Source organism: Copadichromis virginalis, linkage group LG3 (genome assembly GCF_057382275.1).
Source record: "Copadichromis virginalis isolate Kocher_CV1m ecotype Utaka linkage group LG3, C_Virginalis_male_GT1.1, whole genome shotgun sequence".
NCBI classification, from domain to species: Eukaryota; Metazoa; Chordata; class Actinopteri; order Cichliformes; family Cichlidae; genus Copadichromis; species Copadichromis virginalis.
Window position 1 is genome coordinate 21,308,596 of NC_140620.1, and position 24,119 is coordinate 21,332,714.

At 41.2% G+C, this 24,119-nt stretch overlaps 2 protein-coding genes and 1 long non-coding RNA gene across 4 annotated transcripts; 2 read left to right on the forward strand and 1 right to left on the reverse strand.

The window, feature by feature from the left end:
* The first annotated feature begins 277 nt into the window (after positions 1-277).
* Positions 278-15,479, forward strand: LOC146713387 (F-box only protein 41-like). 2 transcript variants are annotated; one of them, XM_085447482.1, is made up of 17 exons: positions 278-460; positions 2,603-2,774; positions 4,129-4,650; positions 4,732-4,811; positions 6,076-6,148; positions 7,967-8,197; positions 8,321-8,385; positions 8,468-8,623; positions 8,709-8,869; positions 9,007-9,230; positions 10,025-10,140; positions 10,679-10,831; positions 10,904-10,999; positions 11,187-11,305; positions 11,470-11,631; positions 11,719-11,834; positions 12,904-15,479. In XM_085447482.1, exons 2-17 carry the CDS (start codon positions 2,625-2,627, stop codon positions 12,964-12,966), a joined length of 2,487 nt encoding a protein of 828 aa, XP_085303608.1. In that variant the 5' UTR covers positions 278-460; positions 2,603-2,624; the 3' UTR covers positions 12,967-15,479. The 2 variants fall into 2 exon arrangements, with proteins under 2 accessions (XP_085303608.1, XP_085303615.1); XM_085447489.1 differs by lacking the exon at positions 278-460 and adding an exon at positions 2,139-2,434.
* LOC146713388 (uncharacterized) lies at positions 10,938-16,832 on the reverse strand. The gene is made up of 4 exons (XR_014917840.1): positions 16,648-16,832; positions 11,520-11,645; positions 11,150-11,299; positions 10,938-10,996 (listed from the first exon to the last, which is right to left on the reverse strand). It is a non-coding gene; the product is annotated as an uncharacterized LOC146713388 (long non-coding RNA).
* A 191-nt stretch (positions 16,833-17,023) lies between these two features.
* LOC146713389 (ceramide-1-phosphate transfer protein-like) lies at positions 17,024-23,653 on the forward strand. Its single transcript, XM_085447499.1, has 6 exons — positions 17,024-17,300; positions 18,515-18,579; positions 19,138-19,319; positions 21,616-21,772; positions 22,006-22,202; positions 22,298-23,653. The coding sequence occupies exons 1-6, from the start codon at positions 17,192-17,194 to the stop codon at positions 22,524-22,526; spliced, it is 939 nt and encodes a 312-aa protein (XP_085303625.1). The 5' UTR covers positions 17,024-17,191; the 3' UTR covers positions 22,527-23,653.
* The last annotated feature ends 466 nt before the right edge of the window (positions 23,654-24,119 follow it).

Sequence of the window (24,119 nt, forward strand, 5' to 3'; positions counted from 1 at the left end):
GTGGTCTGAACGCCGTGAGAAGGACACAGTTTCCGTGACTTCCAAAGACACACTGAAGCCCGCGCAGTGGATGTGTGTTAATGAATATCAAATTATCTACAGATCGCCTCGCGCGCGTCGCCGTGTTCATGCTTTTATGTCCAATTCAGTCTAATCTGAACGATAAAAACACAAATGTGTGAAACCAGAGAGCCTTGGCAATCATGGCCCACATCACGCGTTCTCTACGTCAGCAACTGCACGCACACACACAGACACGCACACATTCGCTCCGTGTGCAATGCTGCTGCTGCACGATAAAACGTGGTCGGTACCGGGATGATGGACCATCGATCCGAGGGGAACTGGGAAGAACCGGGAAACCATGGCAACGGGATTTTGGGGTTGAGTGAAGCAGGCGGTCGATAAGGGTGGGTTCAGGCAGCGCGAGGACCAGACATCCGCGGATCGATTGTCACAGGTACTGATAGGTGAACCGGGCGCTCGCGCGTGTGTGTGGCAGCACAGAAGCTGTCATCAGTCTCGATATTTCGGTAAGAACCCGAAGAGCAGCTCGTTCTCCTCACAGCTGCAGGCAGATGTTCGAATAATCTATCAGTTTCTGTCTGTGTGGCTCAACTTTTACGTTCTTTTACGTAATAAAAGCTGTAATGTAAGCTGTACTCTAACAGCTGGACACAGAGTGGGCGGGCTGATTAATCAGTGAAACCCTGTCCAGTGTTCATACTTTATGCTGCAGGTCATTCGACAGTCTTTTCTTTGATTTGTGCTCAGGTCTCATTTTTTTCAATTCATGAATTAAAGTTTTCTCGTGTCACAAATCAAACTTTTCCAAAATAGTTCTGACCAATCTGTCATTTGTTAGTGTTGACTTTTTTTTTCTAAAAGCTTTGATTTTACATCATTGTTAGTTTTTTTATGTTTACATTTTATAATGATACATTATAGCAACATTTTCTTTATATTTTTCACGTTTTTTAAAAAATATATTTACATTTTATATTTTTTTCATCACAGAACTAATTTTACTTAATTTCTTATTTTGACCTTTCTTTGTAATGTATTATTTTATTTATATTTTAATTAATTAGACTGTTTTGCTTACCTTTTCACTTATTAGGTTAAACGTTTTAAGTTTTAATTTTCCAATTTTGACATTTTTGCGTCATAATTTGACTCTTTAGAATAGAATAGCCTTTATTGTCATTGTACAGAGTACAACGAAATTGGAGTGCCACTCCCTTGGTGCAAGATTCAATAATAAAAATAAATGTAAAATATAAAAAGTAAAATAAAACAATCACAAGTACTCAAACAATAGTAAGTACGATATATACAGGATAGCAGCATTAATATAATGACAGTATGAATAGCAGCATAATTAGTGGCATAATTTAGACTTTTTATGTCAAAATATCTCAAAATTCTAAGTTTCTTAGTGGTTAGTTCTTAAATGTATACTTTTCTTTCAGTTTCAGTTTTCATTTAAAAATGTCGCTGTATGTTTAAAGCTTTAATTTTTCTGATCACTTTTACGTTTTATCTCATGATTTTGATTTGGTGACTCAAACATTTTTGTTTGTTACGCTGGTGTTGGTCTGAGTGACATAAATTTAATCATCAAAGGCCTCCACACCAATTTGTTTGTGAGTGTAAGGACATTTGCACTACTCTGCCTGGTTTACACTCAATGTCACTTACCCATTATATTGTATATTATATAGCTTTCTTGTTATATGTAAAATTGTATTTATTTAAATTTTTACTTTTTAATTATTTTACTTGCATTTTTTAATCACTTTTATATTTAAATATATTTAAATGTTCATTTGCTATTTATCTAGGGATTGAAGAGTAACGCAATTTCTATTCTCCGTATGTCCTGTACATGTGGCAGAATCGACAAATAAAGTTGACTTTGACTTTGACTTTGACTTTGACTTTTCAGTAACTGCATAAGTCCCTTAAAACAAATGTAAAAACTGAACTGTGAACAAATCCTCCTCTGTGGCACACAGAGGTAGAGCATATTTGTGCTGCTTAAAGCACAAATCTGCTCTTCTTCTGTATTTGTATAAGCTCTCAGGCGAGTCACTGTAATGCAGCAGCCCCTCGCTGTAGTCCTTACCAAATAAAAACTCCTGAATGGAGGGCATGGAAAGAGGAAGAGGAGGCTGAAGTAGGCGAACACAGAGACTCCACGCCCCAGACGTTTCTTTCTTCCTGCTCATCCATGCGTGCTTAAATTCCTCTGCACGGGTCGGAGCAGCGGCGTGAAAGATTGCTGCCTCACAGAAACAAACACACACATGCGCCCCACTAACATCAGACCCAGCAGCTCGCCACAGGACACGCATGTGATGCTCCAGCATGGATCCGGCTTATCCGTGAAGAATAAATCAAACACACGTGTTCTGCTGTCTTTAATGTTCAGGTCTGAGCCTCGTTACATCTTCATCTGCATAGAATCAATTATGTAGAGCTCACACGCACTCTGACCCAGTTTTCACTCCGGTTTACTCTGTGTGTTTCTTCTTCTACTCTTACTATCTCGTTGCAGTCTCTTTGTTTTTCTCTAATGAGCTCATATCTTTTCTTCCAGGTCTGCTGCTTCCTCGTGAATCATGTCTTCCTCCTCGTCCTCCTCCTCTTCCATGGAGCTGCCCTACTTCTGTCCTCGTTGCGGGGATGGGTTTCGGTTCTCATCTGTAGCTGAGCTCCGGGCGCACCTGGTCAGCCGACACACCTACGAGACCCTGCTGGTGCTCTCCCAGGTAACCAAGCAAATGATCATTTTCACGACTGGTTAACTGCTAAAGTATTTTTGTTGTGGAAGATTTCATGATATGTGACAAACTAAAGAGATTTGAGTTTACTGTCATGTGGAACAAAGAAATAATGTGTCCTCCCAGAGGCCACATCGTGGAAACGATTGCAATTTGGACACATAATAATGGATCTGATTGGGAAATCTGTCTGACATCACCCGGTGAATACGGAATATGGATGGAAAGCAGCTATATGGAGCTACAGAGACTCATTAGTTATTCTACATTAAAACAAACTGATGTTGTCTGTTTCATTTTTCAGCCTCTCAGATTTAAGATTTTCTGTTTCTGTTTGACACCTGCTGGTAATGAAGCTAGCCAACAATACATGACTTTGGTAGCTTTAATTTCCTAGCAAACATGGTTGAATTCCCAACATAATCTGCCTGGTCATAACTGATCATGCTAGGACTGCAAAAATAAACCATAGATCGATGGATGTTCGTGCTGTTTGCACACAGAAGTGAGGTCGTGTCAGACCTTAGAAAGGGAGAAAAACTGACCAGATTATTGCAACGAAGAAAATAAGTGGCTGTGTCTGACAGTTAATCTGGTTAGTGCATGGTTTGTGAATAGAAACAAACACAGGCTTTTAATTTTATTTTTCTAAATAATTAAGACTCTTAAACTGTTTAGATTTATGTGAATTCTGTCAAGCATCACCTCTCTGATCCTCATGTCAGCATCATAAACTCGGGGATGTAACTAATATTGTGAGTTTGTGACACCCATGAAATTTATACCAGTGTTATTCGTTTCTTCTCCTTCATTTTATTGAGAATATTTTAGTTCTTTGCATTCTAAAAGCGGTGCAGGACACATTTGAAGACAGTGAGACAGTAGGAGTGGCAGGTGGGTGGAACCACATTAGGGTTTGGCTTTACCCCCCCTTATTTAGAGTTATGATAGACAGGTAGAGGAAGATAGAGGAAGTCAGACGGGAGTCTCTGTGGACTCTGATGTTTGCAGATGACACTGTGTTCTATAGTTTGAGCAGGGAGAGGTGGAGGTATGCTCTGGAGAGGAAAAGAAGGTGAAGGTGAGTCAACCATCCAAAGCAATAGACAGTGCACAAGAGCGATGAGGAAGAGAGTGCAGGTAGGGTGGAGTGGGGGGAGCGTGTCAGGGGTAATTTGTGAATGAACGATAGCAGCAAGAGTGAAAGGAAGATTTACAGGATCGTTTGGAGACCATTGAGATGATCCAGATCTTCCACCTGTAACTAATACATTTTTTTTAATGTCATCAGCCCTTGAACTGCGTTACCAGTGCCAGTATTAACTTTGTCTTAATGTTTCAGGCTCGGGTCAGAAGCTCCAGAACCAGTTCTCTCCTCCCACTCCCTAGCCCAGCTGTATCCCAAAGTCAGAGCACTTCTCTGGACATGGAACATCAAAGCCTGCCCCTGCCACTGGCCTGCTTGGATCTCGCCTCATCATCTGCCTCCGTCCAACTGCTCAGGGAGATGTTCGGTGCTTCAGATTGCCCTCTGCCTTCCTCTACGGTACATTCAGAAGGCCCCTCCACTGCTCTGGCCCTTCCTGGATCTGTGGATCTTTTTGCTGGGAAGAACCTTGGAGAGGTGAGGGTCCAGCTAGGCTTGGTGGAGATTGGGCTGGAAGAGCGACTGGGGCTCGGGCTGGATCATAAAATCGCCCGGACTTTCGCGGAGGTTGAGGAGAGGGTGAACCGACGCATGGCCCGACTGAAAGTAGAGCTACAGAGGAGAGAGATGGAGCTACAGCGGGCGAGGCGAGACAAGGAACGACTCAGGAGTGAGAAACAGGAAGTGGAAGAGAAAGCAGCCTACCTGTCCCGACAGGTGGGTGGGGCTTTAAGCAATGTTTTAAACACGATTTTGAAGTTGCTGTATATTCACTGTTCTATTTTTGTATTCCTGCAGGTCTCAGCTGCCATGGAGATGATGGAGAAATTAAAGAAAGATCTTACAGGGAAAGAGAAGGAGCTGAGCAAACGACAACAGTCAGTATCTGGACGTTTAGTGGATAAAACTGTGTTTTCAGGATTTATTTTCCCTCTTTTTATGGAACAAACAAGACATTTTTAGATGAAAGTTTTCTTCATTGCACCATTGTTATTATTCATTTATGATCAGCCACTTTTCTATGTTCTATGGACTAGTCATCACAATAACAATGGTAAAAAGTTTAACATGTTCACGTATTTATTTTAAATAGTGTACATTTTTTAACTTGTTCTGTAAATAGACAAGGTTGAAAAGACTAAACAGCAGTTTAGGGCTGCAGTTCCCCTATTGTCCACTTGGGGCAGGGTGTAAAGTAAATGAGTGCCCATAGACTTCCATGTTAAATTTTCCAACTTTACAGCAGAAATAAACATGTCTGCAGCCTGCTACAAAACCAGTTTCTGTTGGGTGTTTTAATTTGTTTATATCACACCTTTTTATTTTGTATGAAGGACTAAAGTTTGGAGTCCCTTTCCGATTTATCACCAATAAAATGACCAAGACATCCATAAATTCTTCTGAAAATTATAGAAAAAAAAACACTTTTTCTTAGTGTAGCGCTTACCTAAATCTTACCGAGCTTTAAAGTTTCCTCTAGTACTACACTCATCCAGTAATAGATCTCCAAGCACTGCAGGCAGCAACTGCTGAGGTTGTTTTTGGCTAATTTTACTCAGCCCTCAGTGGCAAACTTGAACTCTGGTGTAGAATGTAAGGCAAGTATGTGGAGGTGAATGGGGTCAGATTTAAATACCAAGTAGGAAGTGCTTTGGGCATTAAAATCTTTTGCACTCGTATCCTCTGGCAGCAGTAGATGCAGTGTGGCAGAATTTGTCGTGTGGTCAGTTTTTGTTTGTGGAAAATGAAACACTAATAGCAGAAGCAAACAGCATGTAATGTAATATCATGGAACTACAGCGCGCTGAGCACAGAAACACGGTGCACAGGCAGAGGACACGTCATGTTTAATCTGCCTCACTCTGTGTTTCTCTCTGTCTCTCTCTAACACACACACACACACACACACACACACACACACACACACACACACACACACACACACACACACACACACTCTGCTGCGGTTTGCTGGGATGATAAATGTAAGATGACAATGAGGCAGAGCAGCCCGAGGGTGTGTATTTTTGGGAGGTCACTCGGTTTGTTTTGCGTGTTTTTTGTGCCGTCTATCTTATTTAACTTATTTATCATTTGGGTCACTGAATAACGTGTACATTCTGAACTGTGTGTGTTTTTCAGGGAGATGGTGGACATTGAGCATTTTTTGAGGGAGACGGCAGACAAAGAGGCCGAAGCCAAATCCAGGCTGCAGGTGATGCAGGAGATCTTCTGTTGTTGGTTCTTTTGTAATTAAACTCTGGGTGGTTTATTTTGATTTGTTTGACAAGAGTGATGCGTGAGATTAATCTGACCCAGCTCACACAGGGTAACCCGACAGTTTTTATAGTGGGGTTGGCCAAGATGAGGCTGTTATTTACACATGAAACGACGTATTGGAGGGGGGCAAGTATGCAGCATGTGCACTCGTCTATGAAATAATCCTTTGTCATTCAAAACCTGTACAGTTTTATATTATACTTTATATTTTAACTTAACCTTTTCTTCCCACATAGTTTGGTTAGATTTTTAGATTAGAGTTTGGGTCAAAATCATAGAGTTCATGTACAAGAACGTGTTCAGATTCCAGAGAGAAAATAAAGGACACTGGGCAGAGTTAATATACAAAAAGCAAGCTTTTGTTGGCAACTTAAGAAAACTCCTGCAAAATGCACAGATGTTAATTCTATTGCGAGTTAAATATGTAAGTATCTGTCATAGGACTCCTTTCAGGCCTTAGTGTCATCCAGGCTGTTTAGTCTGTGGGCCCACAAACACTGTTGTCACTCAAACTAGAACTGTAAACAATTTTAAAACACATCCATTGAAATTGGATCTTAACCCACACTGAGTTAAGAGACCCACAATGAACATGAGGAACATGGGGGTGCACATGCAGCGCAAACAAGAAATTTAACTGACACGGGTGCAGATAACAGTGCACACACACAGTGAAACTAATGCGAGTGGCGTGAACAATCACAAAGGAAGGAAAACTACAAGACATTCACAAAAATACCCAAAATATTCGATTTCAATAACAAACCCAAAAGTGACTCATCAAACTTGCTCTAAGGCAAACCCTGCCTTGTTTGCCTCGTCCTCTTCCCCTACTACAGCTTTCCAGCCAGTCCTGGGTCTGTCCCAGAGCCTCCTCTCAGTTGGACATGCCCAAAACACCTCACCCAGAAGGGTCCCAGGAGGCATCCGAGTCAAAGGCTAACTCAGTGTGGAGGAGTAGCGGCTCTACTCAGAGTACCAACCAAACGGCAGAGACCCTAAACCTCATTCTTTCTGTCACTACCCAGAACCTGTGGCCACATGTGAGGGTGGTAATGTAAAACAACAGCTTTACTTTCATGCTCAGCTCTCTTTTCACCACATCAGACCGGTACAGGGTCTGCATCACCGCAATGCCACACCAGTCTATTCATCAATCTCCTGCTGCTTTCTTCTCTCACCCATTAACGAGACCCCGAGATACTTGAACTCTTCCACTTGGGGTAGCGATCATTTCCAACCTGTCCTCAGACTTTGAGGTCCAATTTCCTGATCCATGCTGGAGCTCATTGCTCAATAAAGCCATCAGAGCCAGACTGTCCAGTAATGTCCTGGTGAAGTCCAAAAGCCACTGAGCACAAGTCTGTCTTATTGCCTTGGGCAAACGCCCACATATTCCTGAATATCCTTGAGAAGAGCTGGTCCAGTGCTTCCTGACTAGGATGAAAACCTCAATGTTCTTCCTGAATTGTAACTAAAGACAGCCTCTCTTCTCAAGGACATTGGCTGCTGGCGATGCTAAGGACTGTAGAGCTGGAATGAGATATTCCACTCAATTCAGTTTTCTTTAGTCATGTCTTGGTGCTTCATAGTGTAAGAGAACCTCTTACAACTTCATGTTAGTTCATGATTGTGGGGTGTGTTAGTAATTCCTATCAAAAACCTTTGGTATTCAGATGCAGCTTACAGTAAACATACAGAAGTCAGCAAATCTGATAAAATCTTTCTGTTGTGGTGCTTCGCTTGATTACAGATGTTCATTGAGACACTGCTGGAGCGAGCAGATTGCGCAGAGAGACGGCTCCTGATGCTTGGCTCGCACGAACATCGCAACCTCTTCCCAGACAGTGACGGGTACGCATACACCGAGCCCTATTTGCTCACTGAGGTTTACGAACCTACACGGAGCCAAGGGGGACGCAGTCTGGATGGCAGCACTGATGACATCATTGCAAATAAGATGCAGGAAACCATTGGAAACAGGGTGGGAAATACAAACAAACATCTTTGATTAAAGTATTCATGAGAGTATGTATTGTCTGTAGAGAGGAGCAGGACCTGGAATTTGTTAGGTCTCACTCAACATTTCCTCATCCTGCTCTTCCAGAGGAGTTATAGCGTGTCGAGCTCCTACAGGCTGGGAGAGCAGCTGCATGGACACCATCGCTACAGGTACCTGAACACACCTGACTCTTTCAAAGAGTTTACAGTGTCAGTGAAACGCTCACACCTCCTCTCGGTTTCTGTCATCAAGTGGTCTTGCTGGACGAATGCGAACCTCGTCTCTGGGTTCGGGGGGTTGGAACTGCGAGGCGGCATCAACCCATCTCCATCCGAATCCCTACGCCCAACCCTGGACTCAACGAGAGAGAGGAGAAGGAGGAGAAGATGGGAGGAGGGAGAGGTTCTGGTATGCAGATGTTTGTTTTGTGACTTTTATTTTGAACAGGGCTTAAAATTTTAAAGAGCAAGTCTTTCTTCTGCTGTGATTTCAGGACTGCGGAAGAGGGATGGGGGAGAACGTGGAAGAAAAGAAACTTTCGTCACCATAGCACCGAGGAGGAAGACGAGGAGGAAGAGGAGGAAGATGAGGAACTGTGGACCAGTGCTGAGATGAGGAGACTCATCTTTGCCAGGACACACACACCTGGATCAGGTATATAATTTCTGCCCATCATTCCTGTGGTCTTTCTTTTCCCCTCTGGCTGTTACAGGCTGCTTTAATGCAAAACTTCCTGTGGCTGCTTCACAATAAAAGCTTCTGCCTTTCATTACTCTGCTCTCCTGACCCAGATACCCCCTCTTCCGTCCGCTCCACACCCTCCCGTTGCTTTGGTGACAGACAGCTGGTAGCAGACACCCTGCGGCTGAGGGCGGGCCTTTTTTGCATCTTCCCATATTTGGACGTGCGCTCAATGCTGCGTGCAGCCGAGGTGTGCTCTGATTGGCGGTTCGTTGCCAGGCACCCTGCTGTTTGGACACGCCTCCAGCTGGAGAATGCCAGAGTGTCTACAGAGGTATCGAAGTCCTCATCATCTTCAGATAGTTACTAATGTCATCCTCTTATAGCTGTCCCTGATAATCTGCTGGCCATGTAACATTTAACTTGTCTGCCATTTTGGACATGTGACAGTCATGGTGACAGTGTAGGGTGAAGGGAATAACGCCCCACTCACACAGGTTTAGAAACTAGTCAGTGACCCCCTGGCAACCACTGGTTGCTAGGGGAAAATGTGTATTGTGCATGTTTGCAAAAACATACATGTGATTGCTTTAGTCACTAGCAGAATGCCAAGGTCACCTCCACTTTGCATGAAAGAAACTGAAAACTGCAACACTAACCACTTCATGCTTTCAGTTTGGGTATTTCCATCCAAACTTAAGCTTGGCTGGTTGGTTTTCTTTTTTGACTTCATACTTGGAATTTGTCTTTTTTCCATAATTTTAGCCTTGCAATTACAAGATAGGGCATAGTAGCTTCAACAGAAAGATAAAAGAAAGAGCAGCATCTATACAAAACAAATATGTGTTTGCTTTTTGTCTCAGTTTTAAAATTGTTGCTAATTTAAAACTGTGTTCACACATAGAAACCTTAATTAGGCAGAATATTCTTTATTCAGTAATACTCCAAAATCAGATTTTTATTCAATAAACAGTTACTGTCTTGTAGTATTAAACTGTGTGGCAGAGTGACTACATGAAAGATGTTGTCAGGGAAAAAATGCAGGAATTATTAGGTTTATACTTTAAAATGTTTATTTCACATTTAAAATGTTTATTTCACATTTAAAATGTTTTTCTTTGTGTGTAGTTCCTGACGACGCTGTCACAGTGGTGCACTCAAACTCAGGCCGTGGTGCTCAGCAACCTGAAGCCTCGAAGTCGTCGAGCCAACGAGACGCGAGAGGATTACCACAGAAACATACGGTAAATTAAACTCAAGGTTTGACTTTCTGTACTTCTGAGGGCCCTGGTTGTAGCCCAAGCATAGGTTAAGTCTTTAATGTTACTGGCAAGCCAAAATGTCCAGACGGTGATGATTTAAACCAAAAATAACCACTGAGTCAATAATAATAATAATGGATTGGATTTATATAGCGCTTTTCAAGCCACCCAAAGTGCTTTACAATGCCACTATTCAAGCCCTCATTCAAACCTAATTATTTACATTTTGAGGATTAATTTTTGTCCCCACAGTGTGACTGTGTGAGTTGTGTCCCTACAAAATCAAAAATCCAAGCCCACAAACACACACCGCTCTCAAGGATTAATGCTGCTACCGAGGAAATGTACAAGCTTTTCTTATCTTTTTGAAATGCATGTTGTCATGGTAACGCAGCTGTTATCTGATTGGTCAGTGCTCAGTGCATTAACAGGTTTCTGAGACGTTACAAGAGAAGAAAGCTGTCCTCTGAGTGGATTGTGGGTACTGTAGTTGGCATACGTCTGTTTGTGTGTCAATCAGAGGGAGTGTGGAGCCCGGGGTGGAGGCCCTGCTGCGGTCAGCAGGGGGCAGCTTGCTCCACCTGTCTATCTCTCAGTGTCCCCACATCCTCACCGATAGGACCCTGTGGCTGGCCAGCTGCTACAGCAGGAACCTGCAGATGCTCACATACAGGTGAGGCTGTTTACCTGTCCCCTTCTTCACCTGTCTGTCCGCTTACTCGACTGTCTGTCTGGTCCTCTGCAGGAGTTCATCAGATCCTCTCGGTCAGGAGGTTCTCTGGGCTTTGGGTGCTGGATGCAGGAGCATCACCAGCCTGCAGGTGGCGCCTGCTCATCCCTGGTTAGTACACACACACACAGTCCACTGTGATAGCTCCATACTGAAAAACAACAAATCTGTTTCCCTTTTTCTAAAAAAAAAAAAAATTCCTGTCCTGTCTGCTGTGAATCCAGTCTAGAGTGCAGGAACAAATGAGCAGATTTGAGTCACCTTGACACCAGTCTTTTTCTCTCTTCAATATTTCCAGCCAACAGCCAACTCGTTTTGGTAACCGCTGCTTGCAGACAATTGGCCGTTGCTGGCCACACCTCCGCTCTCTCAGTGTGGGCGGAGCTGGCTGTGGGACTCAGGGGTTGGTTGCTGCTGGTCAGTGAAAAATATGGTTATTGACATTTTTGTTTCTTCTCCTACATGCTTGTACAGATTAAATCCGTAGTAACTGTAAAGTTACAGTTTATTTTGGTGTAAAAATACAATGCATTATACCATTAGCTGTGTGGGGGTTTTTTTGTTGTGTGTTTTGTGTGCAGTACGCAACTGTGCTCAGCTACAGGTGCTGGAGTTGGAGCGTATTACTGACCTCGGCCTGCAGGCGGCGACAGAGCTGTGTAAGGCTGGACTGAAGAAGAACCTGCAGACGTTGATCTTGACACACACGCCCGTGAGCGGTCAGGCCATCCTGCACTTCCACAGTGAGTCTCTGTAACTGAAGGCAACACAGAAATGTGAGATTATTATTAATCAATGATTGCTGATGACTCCTCTGTGTACCTGTGCAGGTGAGTGTGAGAACATCAGGTCAATCATTGTCGAGGTCTCTGCGTCAGATTACTTTGAAGAACCGGACACTGAGGAAGCACAACATCTGTTTGGAGAGATTCTCAGTACACTGAAGGTGAGTTATAAATACTGCTCTTTGATTGGCTGTCAGGACAAGCAGACAAATATTTATTTCAATGTAAAGTGTGCACTGAGAGAAAATAAGACTGGGCTTATGGGCAGGGGGCTAAATCAGCTGCTCCTCAGCAGGCTCCACAAATATGATCAATCACCCTTGAGGAACTACAAAAAAGCCAAGTATAAGACAAAGAAGGATTATTTTTAACTGTGAATCACTAAAAGCTCATCTAGAATAAAAATGTGGAACAGTAAATTAGCAGAATAGTTCCCCTCAAATGTACTTCACTTATGTTTAACATGAAACATTAAAACATCAAATAAAACACAAATATAAACAAGAGTAGCTCACATTTGCTGCTTGTCCCACAAGTTCCTGACACTGCCCCCTGGTGACTGTACATAGCTACAACATGGGTCTGCAAAGCTCTGGACTTGGGTTTAATGTTTTTCTTGGAATGATGTGCCTGAGACGTGCCAGTCATAAATAAACCCCGCTCTGAATTGCTCAAAGACAAAAACACTTTGGTCACTATCGGCTTCATGAATACTTAATAAATCATCACAAACATCACAAACAACTGACATCACTGACAGTCACTTTACAACTTGCTTTGTTTTTAGAACTGCAGAAGCAGTTCTACAAGTTTTTCAAGCTCTCAAAATACTTCTGGAAGTGTGCTTTCAACAAGCAGAGTGCATCAGTTCACTCTGCACTCGTGTGATTTTCGGACATTTGTGACAAACTGTCTACAGACAGAAACCCTCTGACCAATTCAGGATACATCCGTATAACGGTGCAGGCATACAAATCTGTACAAATGCAATCCCACAACGTCAAACTCAGTGGTCAGAACATGCTTGTACTACTTAACCACAATGTTTTTGTATTTTCCTGTAAATCTGTAAATGGTCATGGTTGGATTTACCAAGGATCTAATTTCCTTTAAATAAACCCAACTCTGGAGGACTTAACTGGAGAGGAAGTTTTTTTTAGGTCAGCTTTAAAACTCAGAGAGACTTTAAGCACAGACCACCTTCATGTTGTCATTTTTGTGCCCCTTCAGGTTCTTCAGACGCGTCCTGGTGTGAGTGACGTCCTGCAGGTTAAAGCCGACAGTTTCTCCTGACCTCAGCGCAAACTGCTTTCTTTTATACGTGAGAACGTCTAAATCTGGGTTTTGTGTTTTTTTGTTTTTTTTTAACCTGAAGCCATTAATCTTTCCCTGAACTAATGTGTGCAATATTTACTACACACTGGCCCAAACTGTTTATGAAACTGTTTTTTGAGGAAATAGGCTACCTGTAGCTTGATTTATTGAAAAAAAAAAAGAAAAAGAATAAAAGGTATTTAATGTGTTTTTAGGAATTTAGGCTAAAATAAACCATACTTATCCCTTAATATCTGTGCTAAACCCATGCAAAGCAGTCAAGTCCCATGGCGTCAAATACTGCCACTCTATCTGATGCTGCTGTTGTCCTATTGATAGGTTTCCTTTGGCTTGATTGTCCTGACATATCTAACAGTCCTCTTTTAAAGCTACTTATTTCAAAAATTGTTTAAATCCTTCAAAATCAAATTAAAGCTGAAAAGCTCAACAGAACTAAACACTGTGTTAAAGAAAAAGCAGTAGTTTGGTGTAATACCACTGTATACCCAAAGAGAGTGCAGCGACTCAGTGGAGACTTTTTTAACCAGAAAAATGATTAAAGTTATATAAGAAAAAAAAAACCTCTCAAGGAAATGGGGCTGCTAAAAGAAATTAGTTAGCTGTAGGCACGGAAAACTACTTGGTCAAGTTTGTTTGGTTTTTTTTTAAAGGCAATAAGTAGGGCTGTGCGATATGACCAAAATCTCATATCCCGATATAAAACATCTATCGTCCGATAACGATATAAATCACAAAAAATGTAATATTTTCTGTAAATTCTGTGAATCTCGGGTAGGTGAAGTGTTTCCAGCTGGGCATCTTGTACCTGGAGTTGAGTGTTTTAACCGATGCATGAAACTACACATTTTTAGACATAAGTTGTAAAGGCCGCCGTTTTCTTTGTATTTATTACACGGCGTGCTGCGGGGAAAAGCCTGTTCTTTTTAGCACCTGACGGCTCTTTTTTTGCTTCTCATCCGTCAATACTCTGCATCTTTCACGTGATTCCGTTTATTTTGAAAAGCCTCAATAGGATCTTGAGCTTTATTGTGAAAGGTTTATGTGGAAAATAAACAAGCGGACATGCGATGGTTTTACCATCGTTGTTGCTAATGACAACCCATAAAAAGAGACGCTTGTCCGTCTGTAGTGTGGTTATATTAAATATAAGAGAAAGAGAGAACTTTAAGAAATTAATATAGCCACTACAGTGACCATCAAAACCATGAAAAAATATTGCCGTAAACAGTTTATTTTGCGACACCACGAAACAAACGATAGCGTAAAATGAAACGTTTTTATATCGTCATCCGATATATATCGTTATATCGAACAGCCCTAGCAATAAGTATGGCCTTATGTTAAAAAATTATGTTTAAATGGCATGATACGAAAGGGCCCTTCACAAGCGTCGATACATGAAGAACAAACACCAATTTTCATTTTATCTTTGAGATGCCACTGGCTAAGAAACATGGCAGTATTTGGAACTCTGAGAATGAGACTGGGCTAATCGAGGTCATCTTAAAGCTTTTAAAATCTATTAATAATACAAATAGGACAGACTAAGTGGCAATCAGGCTAAAGCAGGCTAACCCCTGCTCACTCCAAAAGACTAAAACTCAAAAAGTACATCTGAGGTTTCATATTTTCTTAAGCTTTAATTTTCCTGCAGGTCTTTTTTTTTTATATTATGAACAGCTTCTAACATTAAAAATAAGACTTAAAATAATTGTATGAGTCACTCATTGAGTGAAATGGGAAGGCAAGACCTCAAACTAAAATCTTGATCCTTTAACTTTTACTTAAAAGTGTGAATAAGAACTTTTTCTACCATAGTGACCTCTTTTTTTAGCACTCTTTCTCCTCACGAATCTTAGAGCCCTTTAACTTTTATTCATCTCTTCTATTTTTGCAATAACTCAGACCTCAACAAAGTTGAGGCACCTCTAATAAACCTTTATTTACCCTTATCAAACAGAACATCGTTGTTCCGCAAATAAGAGCCATACTTGTTGTATTGAAGTAATCATAACCTTTAGTCTTACCTCAAGTTTTAACAGAACCCTTGTTCATTATTTTTACCTTAAATATAAGCACAAGAACCCACATATGCACAAAGACTTTTTGCACAAGCAAGCAGGGCGCATTGAATTATGCACCAAAGACATCAGTCGAATCAACCTGTCAGTGAGACCTGCAGATGTGTTGATAAAAAAATGTGTCTTTTAGCAACCCCTAGAAGCTGCAGATGCTACCTGTGTGGTTTCCCCATCAATAAATCACTTCGTCATCAGGTTTGTGTCTCCTCTTGATTAATTATGTTGTAAAACAATCAAGATATGTTCGTCTTCTACAATCAAAGGTTTCTGTTTCTAATGTTGGACTGGAATCTGCTGTCCTTAATTGTGCCCTATGCAATGCTTTGTCACATGTGAAACACTTTGTATTTCCACTTAAAAATAAAAATGTTCCTTGAGTCTCTCAGTTACCTCAAACAGCCTTTGGACTCATTCCTGTCTGATGAACGTGAGATGGAAATCTAAAGGATCTAAGGATGTGACGTTTGAACACAAAAATAAAACCTGATGTGGCTGCACACAGGATTTAGGTCCCAGTCGCACAGGCTTAAAGATCAGGGGTTGTGAGGGCAAATTGTTTGCAATCCACCCCTGAGAAGTCGTGGCTCAGTGTTTGTGGACTCAGTCATTTGGGGATTTTTGCTTAGAACCTAACCGATAATTGTTTGCAGAACCCCCTGCCGAATCTTTAAACTGTTTAAACTATAAAAAAAATAGGCATTTATTGACAACATTAGCATTTTTTTACCATATCCAAAATTCATGGTTTTCAACAATTCATGCGTGCTCTAGGAATGTAACCCTCGTGAATTCTGGGGGTCTACTGTATTTGCCAAGTGATTCCTGGAGGTTGAGACCTGTTACTAAAGTTACATTTGCTGAGGCTTACAGAATCACTTCCAAAATAGAGAAAAGTTTATATTTCCTGACCTATTGGTGACTGGTTACCAGTAGTTACAAGGGGAGACTGGTTGCAAAGAGGTGTACAGTGCTGCACCAAAACCCTCATTCTTGTTGGTTTGGTTGCCCAAACAAGTGTGTGGAAAATGCAAACTATGGGCAAGCAGCTGTTCTGTATTTTGAGCTCTAGTGAAGTTAGAAAAAGTGAAATGGAAAGTGGAAATAGAGGACTCTAAAAGTAAAAGTTATGCCTCTGCATTGTCTCCGATTCTGGTTTGCAAGCTTCCTACAGCTCGGTGAGTTGTTAGCGAGTGTTTCGGAACAAGCTGGCATCTTCCATACAATATTCAGGTGACCATGGCAAACTGCTAGCAACCAAAGCAATCGCAAGATGGTTTTCGCCAGCCAGGAGGGGAATGCCCATCTTGGAAGGGGGTCACTAACTGGTTACTAGGCCTTTGTAACTGGCAGGTTTAAGTCATGTAACTGCAAAACCTTAATATGTGCTGCCTTTTCAGCTGCTGTACAACACTCATGACATACAGTATAGAGTAGTAATACGTTGTAAGTGGATGTTGTGGGTGATAGCAGCTCGCTGCCTGCAGTTCAATTAACAGCCACAGGGGTCATTCATAGTAACAGCTTTTTGAAGATTAAATGTGGGCCACATTATACCCACCACATTGATTGCTTTGGGCACGAGGAGTGGTGTCGTCACACAACCATATCCATTTGGAACTGCCATACAGCACTGTTGTACCAAGGGCAAGAACGGTGAGTATAATCGCCGTAAAAGACATTGAGAACCACCAGCTTCCTCTGCAGCTTCCGAGATACACAAATATCACCTGGTCAGCGTTGATGTTTTTTTTTTTTTTTGTTGCAAAAAGATCCAATCAGTGTATAAAAAAACTGTCTCTGTGAGGTCTGATCAGTGCAGGTTTCAGTCAGCAAAGCTCTGCGGATGACATGCGGTTAAGATAAAATGGGCTAAGATAAGCTGCTACACAAAGAAGGTCAGGAGCAAAGGTTGTCCCCGTGTGTTTACACCTGTGGGAGTGAGCGACCTTTGATCCCGAGAGAGTGACTAATAGTGAGAGCATGGTATGAAGTAACGGTAGATGATGTGTGCGTGTTTTAATTTGTGTGAGAAAAAAGTGAGGATCCCAGGCAAATCTGTGTGGTTTGGCTGATTGTGTGTGTGTGTGTGTGTGTGTGCGTGTATGTGTGTTTTGGTCACCATGGTTTTCCTCAGACGGACACCGCTGCTTCGTTACGTGCTGCTGTCGGCCATGTTGGCTCTGCTCCTCTTCATCAGCTCTTTCTGGCTGCGTGAGTTTCCTTCGTCACTGTTGGTTCCAACTCTCAGTTATTTTCTACCATAGACTGTAACAAAGTATATTTGCTCAAGTAGTGTTAAGACACTTAAAGATGATCTATTCTGCTTATTCTGTCATAAATAACTAGATACAGATATATGAAAGACCATACATTTTATATGGTCAAAGTATCAAATATTGAGTTGAAAGTATATAAATTCAACCTCGGGAAGCAAAAATTCACTCCTAGACTCTGTTTAAGTTTACAAAGCACTGGGTGCTTCCCCTCAACAGGTTTCCAGAAGTTGGCCAATCAGGTGAAGGTGAGTTTTTAGGGAGGCTCGAGATAGTTTGTGTTTGGTTTTGTTGCTTTGTTTTTGTATCATTTGCATTAGCAAGCAAGCTAAGGTTAGTCAGTAAGTGCTTAACTGATATTATTGGTATCAAATAATATCAGGTAAGCTAATGTTTGCTGATATCAGCCAGAATCACTGATCTGATAAACGCCTGCCTGGCTTACTTTTTATGGGGGGAAAAATAACCCTCAGTAAATAATCACGTTAGTAAGGCTTCATAAAGTAATTTTAGCATCAATGTTAGCAAGTGAGTTAAGGTACCCCCTAACCCTAGCAAGCTAACCTTAACTCACTTGTTTATGATAACATGTTCTACAGATAAGCTCATGTTAACTTACAATTTTATCCGGTAAAGCTGTCTTCCTAGCTTTTTATCAGCCTAAAATACCCTGCTACTTAGAAAAAGTGTGGACAGAGAGAAAACTAGACTTCAGCGGACTTCAGCTGCCCCTCAGCAGGCTTCCAGAATTTGGCCAGTCAAAAGAAAGTGAGCTCATTGTGTAAGTCGGGCTGTATAAAAGCCCAGTATAAATAAAAGAGCTACTCTACGAGTCCCAAAATAAATTTAAAAAAAAAGTAAGAATAACGCACATTAGATTTTTAGAGTTTGGAAGCACTGCACTAGCTACTTTTATATTTTTATTTTACATTGATAAACATATGATGAACTCTAAAATCAAAACTACATTACCAGAAATCCTAAAGTTAATAATGTTAACTGAACATTGCTTCTTTTTAACCAACTTTATTACCAAATGCAATCATTTAATATATTAACTCTGCAATTATTATGAGTCACAGCTGATGAGGTTTGCATCTTATTTGTCTAACCAGAGTTTTGTTTGGTTGGTTTGTCATCTGTTTGTTTCAGCCCAGGGTGGAGTCCGGGACTGTGGCAGCCCCTGGCAGCCATGTTTGAGTTTTTACCACCAGAAGGTAAGATTAATTCCACTTATATACATGTAAGTTGCACAATAAATAAAAACCTGTAATGTTCACAAAAAATCTAAACCTTTAAAAAGCTCTTCTGAGTGATCCAATCAAATTTTTCTTAGAGGACTGTTGTTTTGTTTTTCCAGAACACCTGTATGAATACAAATGTCTGTTTTAAGACATACCTGGTGAAATAAAGCTAACAGTGACTTGCTGCACCATCATGCAGTACAAACTGGTACTGCTGGAAAGTACAGCCTGCCATAGGAGAGTTTCGATTAATATCTCTTCAACAAAATGTTTGGACATAAAATTAGTCAATACTTCACCTAAAGTTAATAGTTTTAGTTAAACTAGAACGGTTTGAATGATATTTAATAATATATATAATGCTATATTTTTAATTAAATTATTAAAACTGACTAAGGACATGTGAACGCAAATACAAAGTCTATCATGAAGAGACTAGAAATGAAGAAGAGAAACAAAGAGAAACTAACATGATCATGATAACAGTAACTATCTTGTTGTTTAGTAAAAAAAAAAGTTTCTCTCTTTTAGCCGGAGCCTCCATGGGCCCCTGAGCAGTGGGCGGAGCCAGATGGAGCCCTGTCCCTCGTAAAGGAGTGCCCCGGCCAGTCATTTCAGGCTTCACATCTGCTGCTGTACCTGAAATCCAGCCTGGCAAACAACGAAGATATCCTGTTGGAGCCATATCTGAAGAGCTGGGACCAGCTGCTGAAGTACACAAACAGCTCGACAGTATTATTACTCTTATTCTTTGACTTTGCATGATTCACAGTTGAAAAAAAGTGTCCTTTTTGTTTTACTTTAGGCCTTTTAGTACGGAAGCGTATTTTGCCACCCAGGCAAAATAAAAATAGAGCTATATCACAATATACAGGGAGTGCAGAATTATTAGGCAAGTTGTATTTTTGAGGAATAATTTTATTATTGAACAACAACCATGTTCTCAATGAACCCAAAAAACTCATTAATATCAAAGCTGAATGTTTTTGGAAGTAATTTTTAGTTTTAGCTATTTTAGGGGGATATCTGTGTGTGCAGGTGACTATTACTGTGCATAATTATTAGGCAACTTAACAAAAAACAAATATATACCCATTTCAATTATTTATTTTTACCAGTGAAACCAATATAACATCTCCACATTCACAAATATACATTTCTGACATTCAAAAACAAAACAAAAACAAATCAGCGACCAATATAGCCACCTTTCTTTGCAAGGACACTCAAAAGCCTGCCATCCATGGATTCTGTCAGTGTTTTGATCTGTTCACCATCAACATTGCGTGCAGCAGCAACCACAGCCTCCCAGACACTGTTCAGAGAGGTGTACTGTTTTCCCTCCTTGTAAATCTCACATTTGATGATGGACCACAGGTTCTCAATGGGGTTCAGATCCGCTGAACAAGGTGGCCATGTCATTAGTTTTTCTTCTTTTATACCCTTTCTTGCCAGCCACGCTGTGGAGTACTTGGACGCGTGTGATGGAGCATTGTCCTGCATGGAAATCATGTTTTTCTTGAAGGATGCAGACTTCTTCCTGTACCACTGCTTGAAGAAGGTGTCTTCCAGAAACTGGCAGTAGGACTGGGAGTTGAGCTTGACTCCATCCTCAACCCGAAAAGGCCCCACAAGCTCATATTTGATGATACCAGCCCAAACCAGTACTCCACCTCCACCTTGCTGGCGTCTGAGTCGGACTGGAGCTCTCTGCCCTTTACCAATCCAGCCACGGGCCCATCCATCTGGCCCATCAAGACTCACTCTCATTTCATCAGTCCATAAAACCTTAGAAAAACCAGTCTTGAGATATTTCTTGGCCCAGTCTTGACGTTTCAGCTTGTGTGTCTTGTTCAGTGGTGGTCGTCTTTCAGCCTTTCTTACCTTGGCCATGTCTCTGAGTATTGCACACCTTGTGCTTTTGGGCACTCCAGTGATGTTGCAGCTCTGAAATATGGCCAAACTGGTGGCAAGTGGCATCTTGGCAGCTGCACGCTTGACTTTTCTCAGTTCATGGGCAGTTATTTTGCGCCTTGGTTTTTCCACACGCTTCTTGCGACCCTGTTGACTATTTTGAATGAAACGCTTGATTGTTCGATGATCACGCTTCAGAAGCTTTGCAATTTTGAGACTGCTGCATCCCTCTGCAAGATATCTCACTATTTTTGACTTTTCTGAGCCTGTCAAGTCCTTCGTTTGACCCATTTTGCCAAAGGAAAGGAAGTTGCCTAATAATTATGCACACCTGATATAGGGTGTTGATGTCATTAGACCACACCCCTTCTCATTACAGAGATGCACATCACCTAATATGCTTAATTGGTAGTAGGCTTTCGAGCCTATACAGCTTGGAGTAAGACAACATGCATGAAGAGGATGATGTGGACAAAATACTCATTTGCCTAATAATTCTGCACTCCCTGTAATGTGAAAAGTTTATTGTGGGTGTGGCTTCAAGGCTCACAAGTGATCATTTAAGGAAATCCCACAGAAAACAAGTGTTTAGAGCAGTTTGAGATTTTGGCTTACGGCAGCTACTTGTGCTGATGTCATTGTTTAAAACTTTGGCCATGCTTCATGTGAGTATCCACCATTGGGGACAGTAGCTATCTATCTGTCCATCTATCTGATTTTATGCTAATAAATGTAACATTTCTGGATTTAAAAATCAATCAGACAAAACATGTTAGCTTTAACTCACCACATGTTTCTATGGGCAAGCCCAGTGCGGGCACACTCATTGGGGGGTGCATTGGACAAGTGTTGGGTTGTCTTACCCACACATCCCCAGAGTTTACCCACAGCTACCCACTGTGGTCTCACAGGGGCATGTTTTCTAGGTATGTGCTCTTGATTGACTAATTTAACATAAAACCAAGGTCCAAAATTAAAAATGACGATGCAGGGAAAAACAAAAAGTTTTAAAAAATACTAAAATCTGTGAAAGCTGATTCTCACAGCACTCGTGTTATCTTCACAGAAGGGTCTCATCAATGTTTTTGCCCTCAGGTTCATGGAGTCGCTTGGGCCGATGGTCAGTTTCTTCTCTCAGAAGGTGCAAGAAAAGGTTGTGCTGATTCGAGAGCTGTCACTCAGACACAGTGCAGAGGCTAATGGGAAACCCGCTGGACTACAAACCCCAGAAGCATTTGGATTAAAAACAGGGGTGAGTTTGAGGATTACTGTGTGAAATTTTCATCTAACACAAACCATGTTCTAGTATACCTGCCAAAAAAGAAATGTGAATTTTCTTGTTTGTTTTTTTTTAACATTTTGGTTTATTGTTGATGTTTTTAAATGGTAACAAAGACATTCCTGAAGAAATAGTGAGGTCAAAGTTCACAAAATCCTGGCATCACACTGTGACACTGTCATTTTCGGTTTTATTTTTCTCTGGAGGCGTATCGTTCTGTTAGATCCATGATGGAGGCGGAGTTGAGAGCGGATATGGTAAACTTCTCGTACCACACAGACTCAGGCTGCAGGACGCTGCTCCGGCTGCACCGTTCCCTCCTCTGGCTGAAGCTAATGTTGGAGGGTTTGGCTGAAGGACCGAATGAAAATGGACAATACAAAACGCCGGGGGAGCTGAGCAGGTAACCCCACCAGTCTGTTTTTAAGTACTCAGACAGACTCAAACTCTCATGTTTAGAGTAAAAACTGACTAACATACATACTATTATCCGTTCAGGGATGCCTACAAGGTGGCGCTGGCCCCACACCACCCCTGGGTGCTCCGGCAGGCAGCAGAATTTGTCTTCCTCGCCCTTCCCAACAGACAGTACTTTCTGCAGCTGGTGTGTGTGCAGAACCAGCAGGAGGCTACGCCCATCCTGCGCATCATCATCGACGCCCTGATGCTGGTGCACACACGAACTCAGCAGCTTCTGGCCGAGCGAGGCATGCTGGATCTGCCCTGACCAGCCAACTCAGTCTCACGGCAGTTTGTGAGACAGTCACAATATTTAATCTTAATCTTATTTAATCCTATTTTTTCATTACAAGAATTTTCTCATTTTTCTGAGAGAAGAATGTAAAGTGTGAAACTAACTTTGAGACTACTACTACCACTACTATAAGGTTTAGCAATTGTAGATCTACTTGGTTAGGTTTGAGCATGATGGATTAGGTTTAAACGAAGATCATGGATTGGCTTAAAACACAATGGACCCATGGATGTGAGCAGTCAAACTAAGAAAAAACTGGAAACATCAGGAACAAAACAAAACTTTCACCTCACAAATTCAGAGAGGATTCTACAGACTATTCTGACTCTGGACATGTTTAGGATTTTTCAATCTTTGGTTTATTTGGAACATAAAATTCTGTCGATTTTTTTCCCTTTTTTCACACATGAGGAACAGAGGTTTGTATGAACAAATGAAAAAAGGTTATTCGCTGAGGAGGAGCATGAAGATGGCAATAATTGTAAATGACCTCATTAATATTTTGTAAAGTGTTTTGTAAAGTTATGAGTGACTATTATATTGTTGGAGCGGGTGCTTTTATTTTGAAAGTCACAGAGCGACAAGGTGCCGTAAATTAAGTGGCGTAAACCATATAGCAGAAGTGCGAGTTTTAATGCACAGAGAGGTGGTGTGCTCTATGGTTAATGGACGGGAATGGGAAAAAGAACGGCTATTAAGGTGCAACACTGAGTCGAAAGCAGTTTCTTAGCACCTGGTTGATGAGGGAACAAGGTTTGTAACAAAGTTTGTCCTGTAGATATGTATTTGGTTGTTTTACGGAGCATATAGCTGCTGACCGCTACTAAGCATAAAGGCTAAGTTTTCACCCACTAGAGGGCGCTAACGTACCTCGTCATGTTTAGGCAGCGATGCAACGATTTCCCTGTTATATGCAATAATTTACAAGTTTTAGTGTTATTTGTTATGTAAGGTAAGGAGAATTAATTTGTGATTAATGAATAAGTCAAAAGGTTAAAGGTAACACACTGTTTGATTTACTAATAGTCTTTTATTCTGTATGTTGTAGCTCTTACGGTGTGTTCACATACACGGCTGTTTAATAAAAGGATTGTGAACCATTTTCAACCGGGGATGCTACAATAATATCAAAAGAAAGAACTCAGGATTTCAAAGTTTCATTAGAGTTATTGTTGACAATAATTTACACAAATGTAATAAAACTTTCCATGACTGGTAAAAGGTTCGTGTTCCAGGGTCAAGGCTTTTTAACAGACTGAAGAAGCTGCAATGGTTTATGTTTAACATTCATTCAAAAGGTCACAAAAACTGCAGACAACTATGGGCCTGAAGTTTGTTTTGTTTGGAGAATTTTGTTAGTGCTCTAACTAAATACTTTTATTTATTACAAGCATTAACAGAAAGCTATTTGAAAGCCAGCGTTTTTCCCCTTGTTTGATTATCAATACTTAACTGCTTTTCATTGCTACCACTAAGATGATGGCAAGATGGCATTTCACTATATACTATATATGGCTCTGGCCCCAGTTGGGGCCAGAGCCAGGATGGACAGCACTGTGAGCAGCA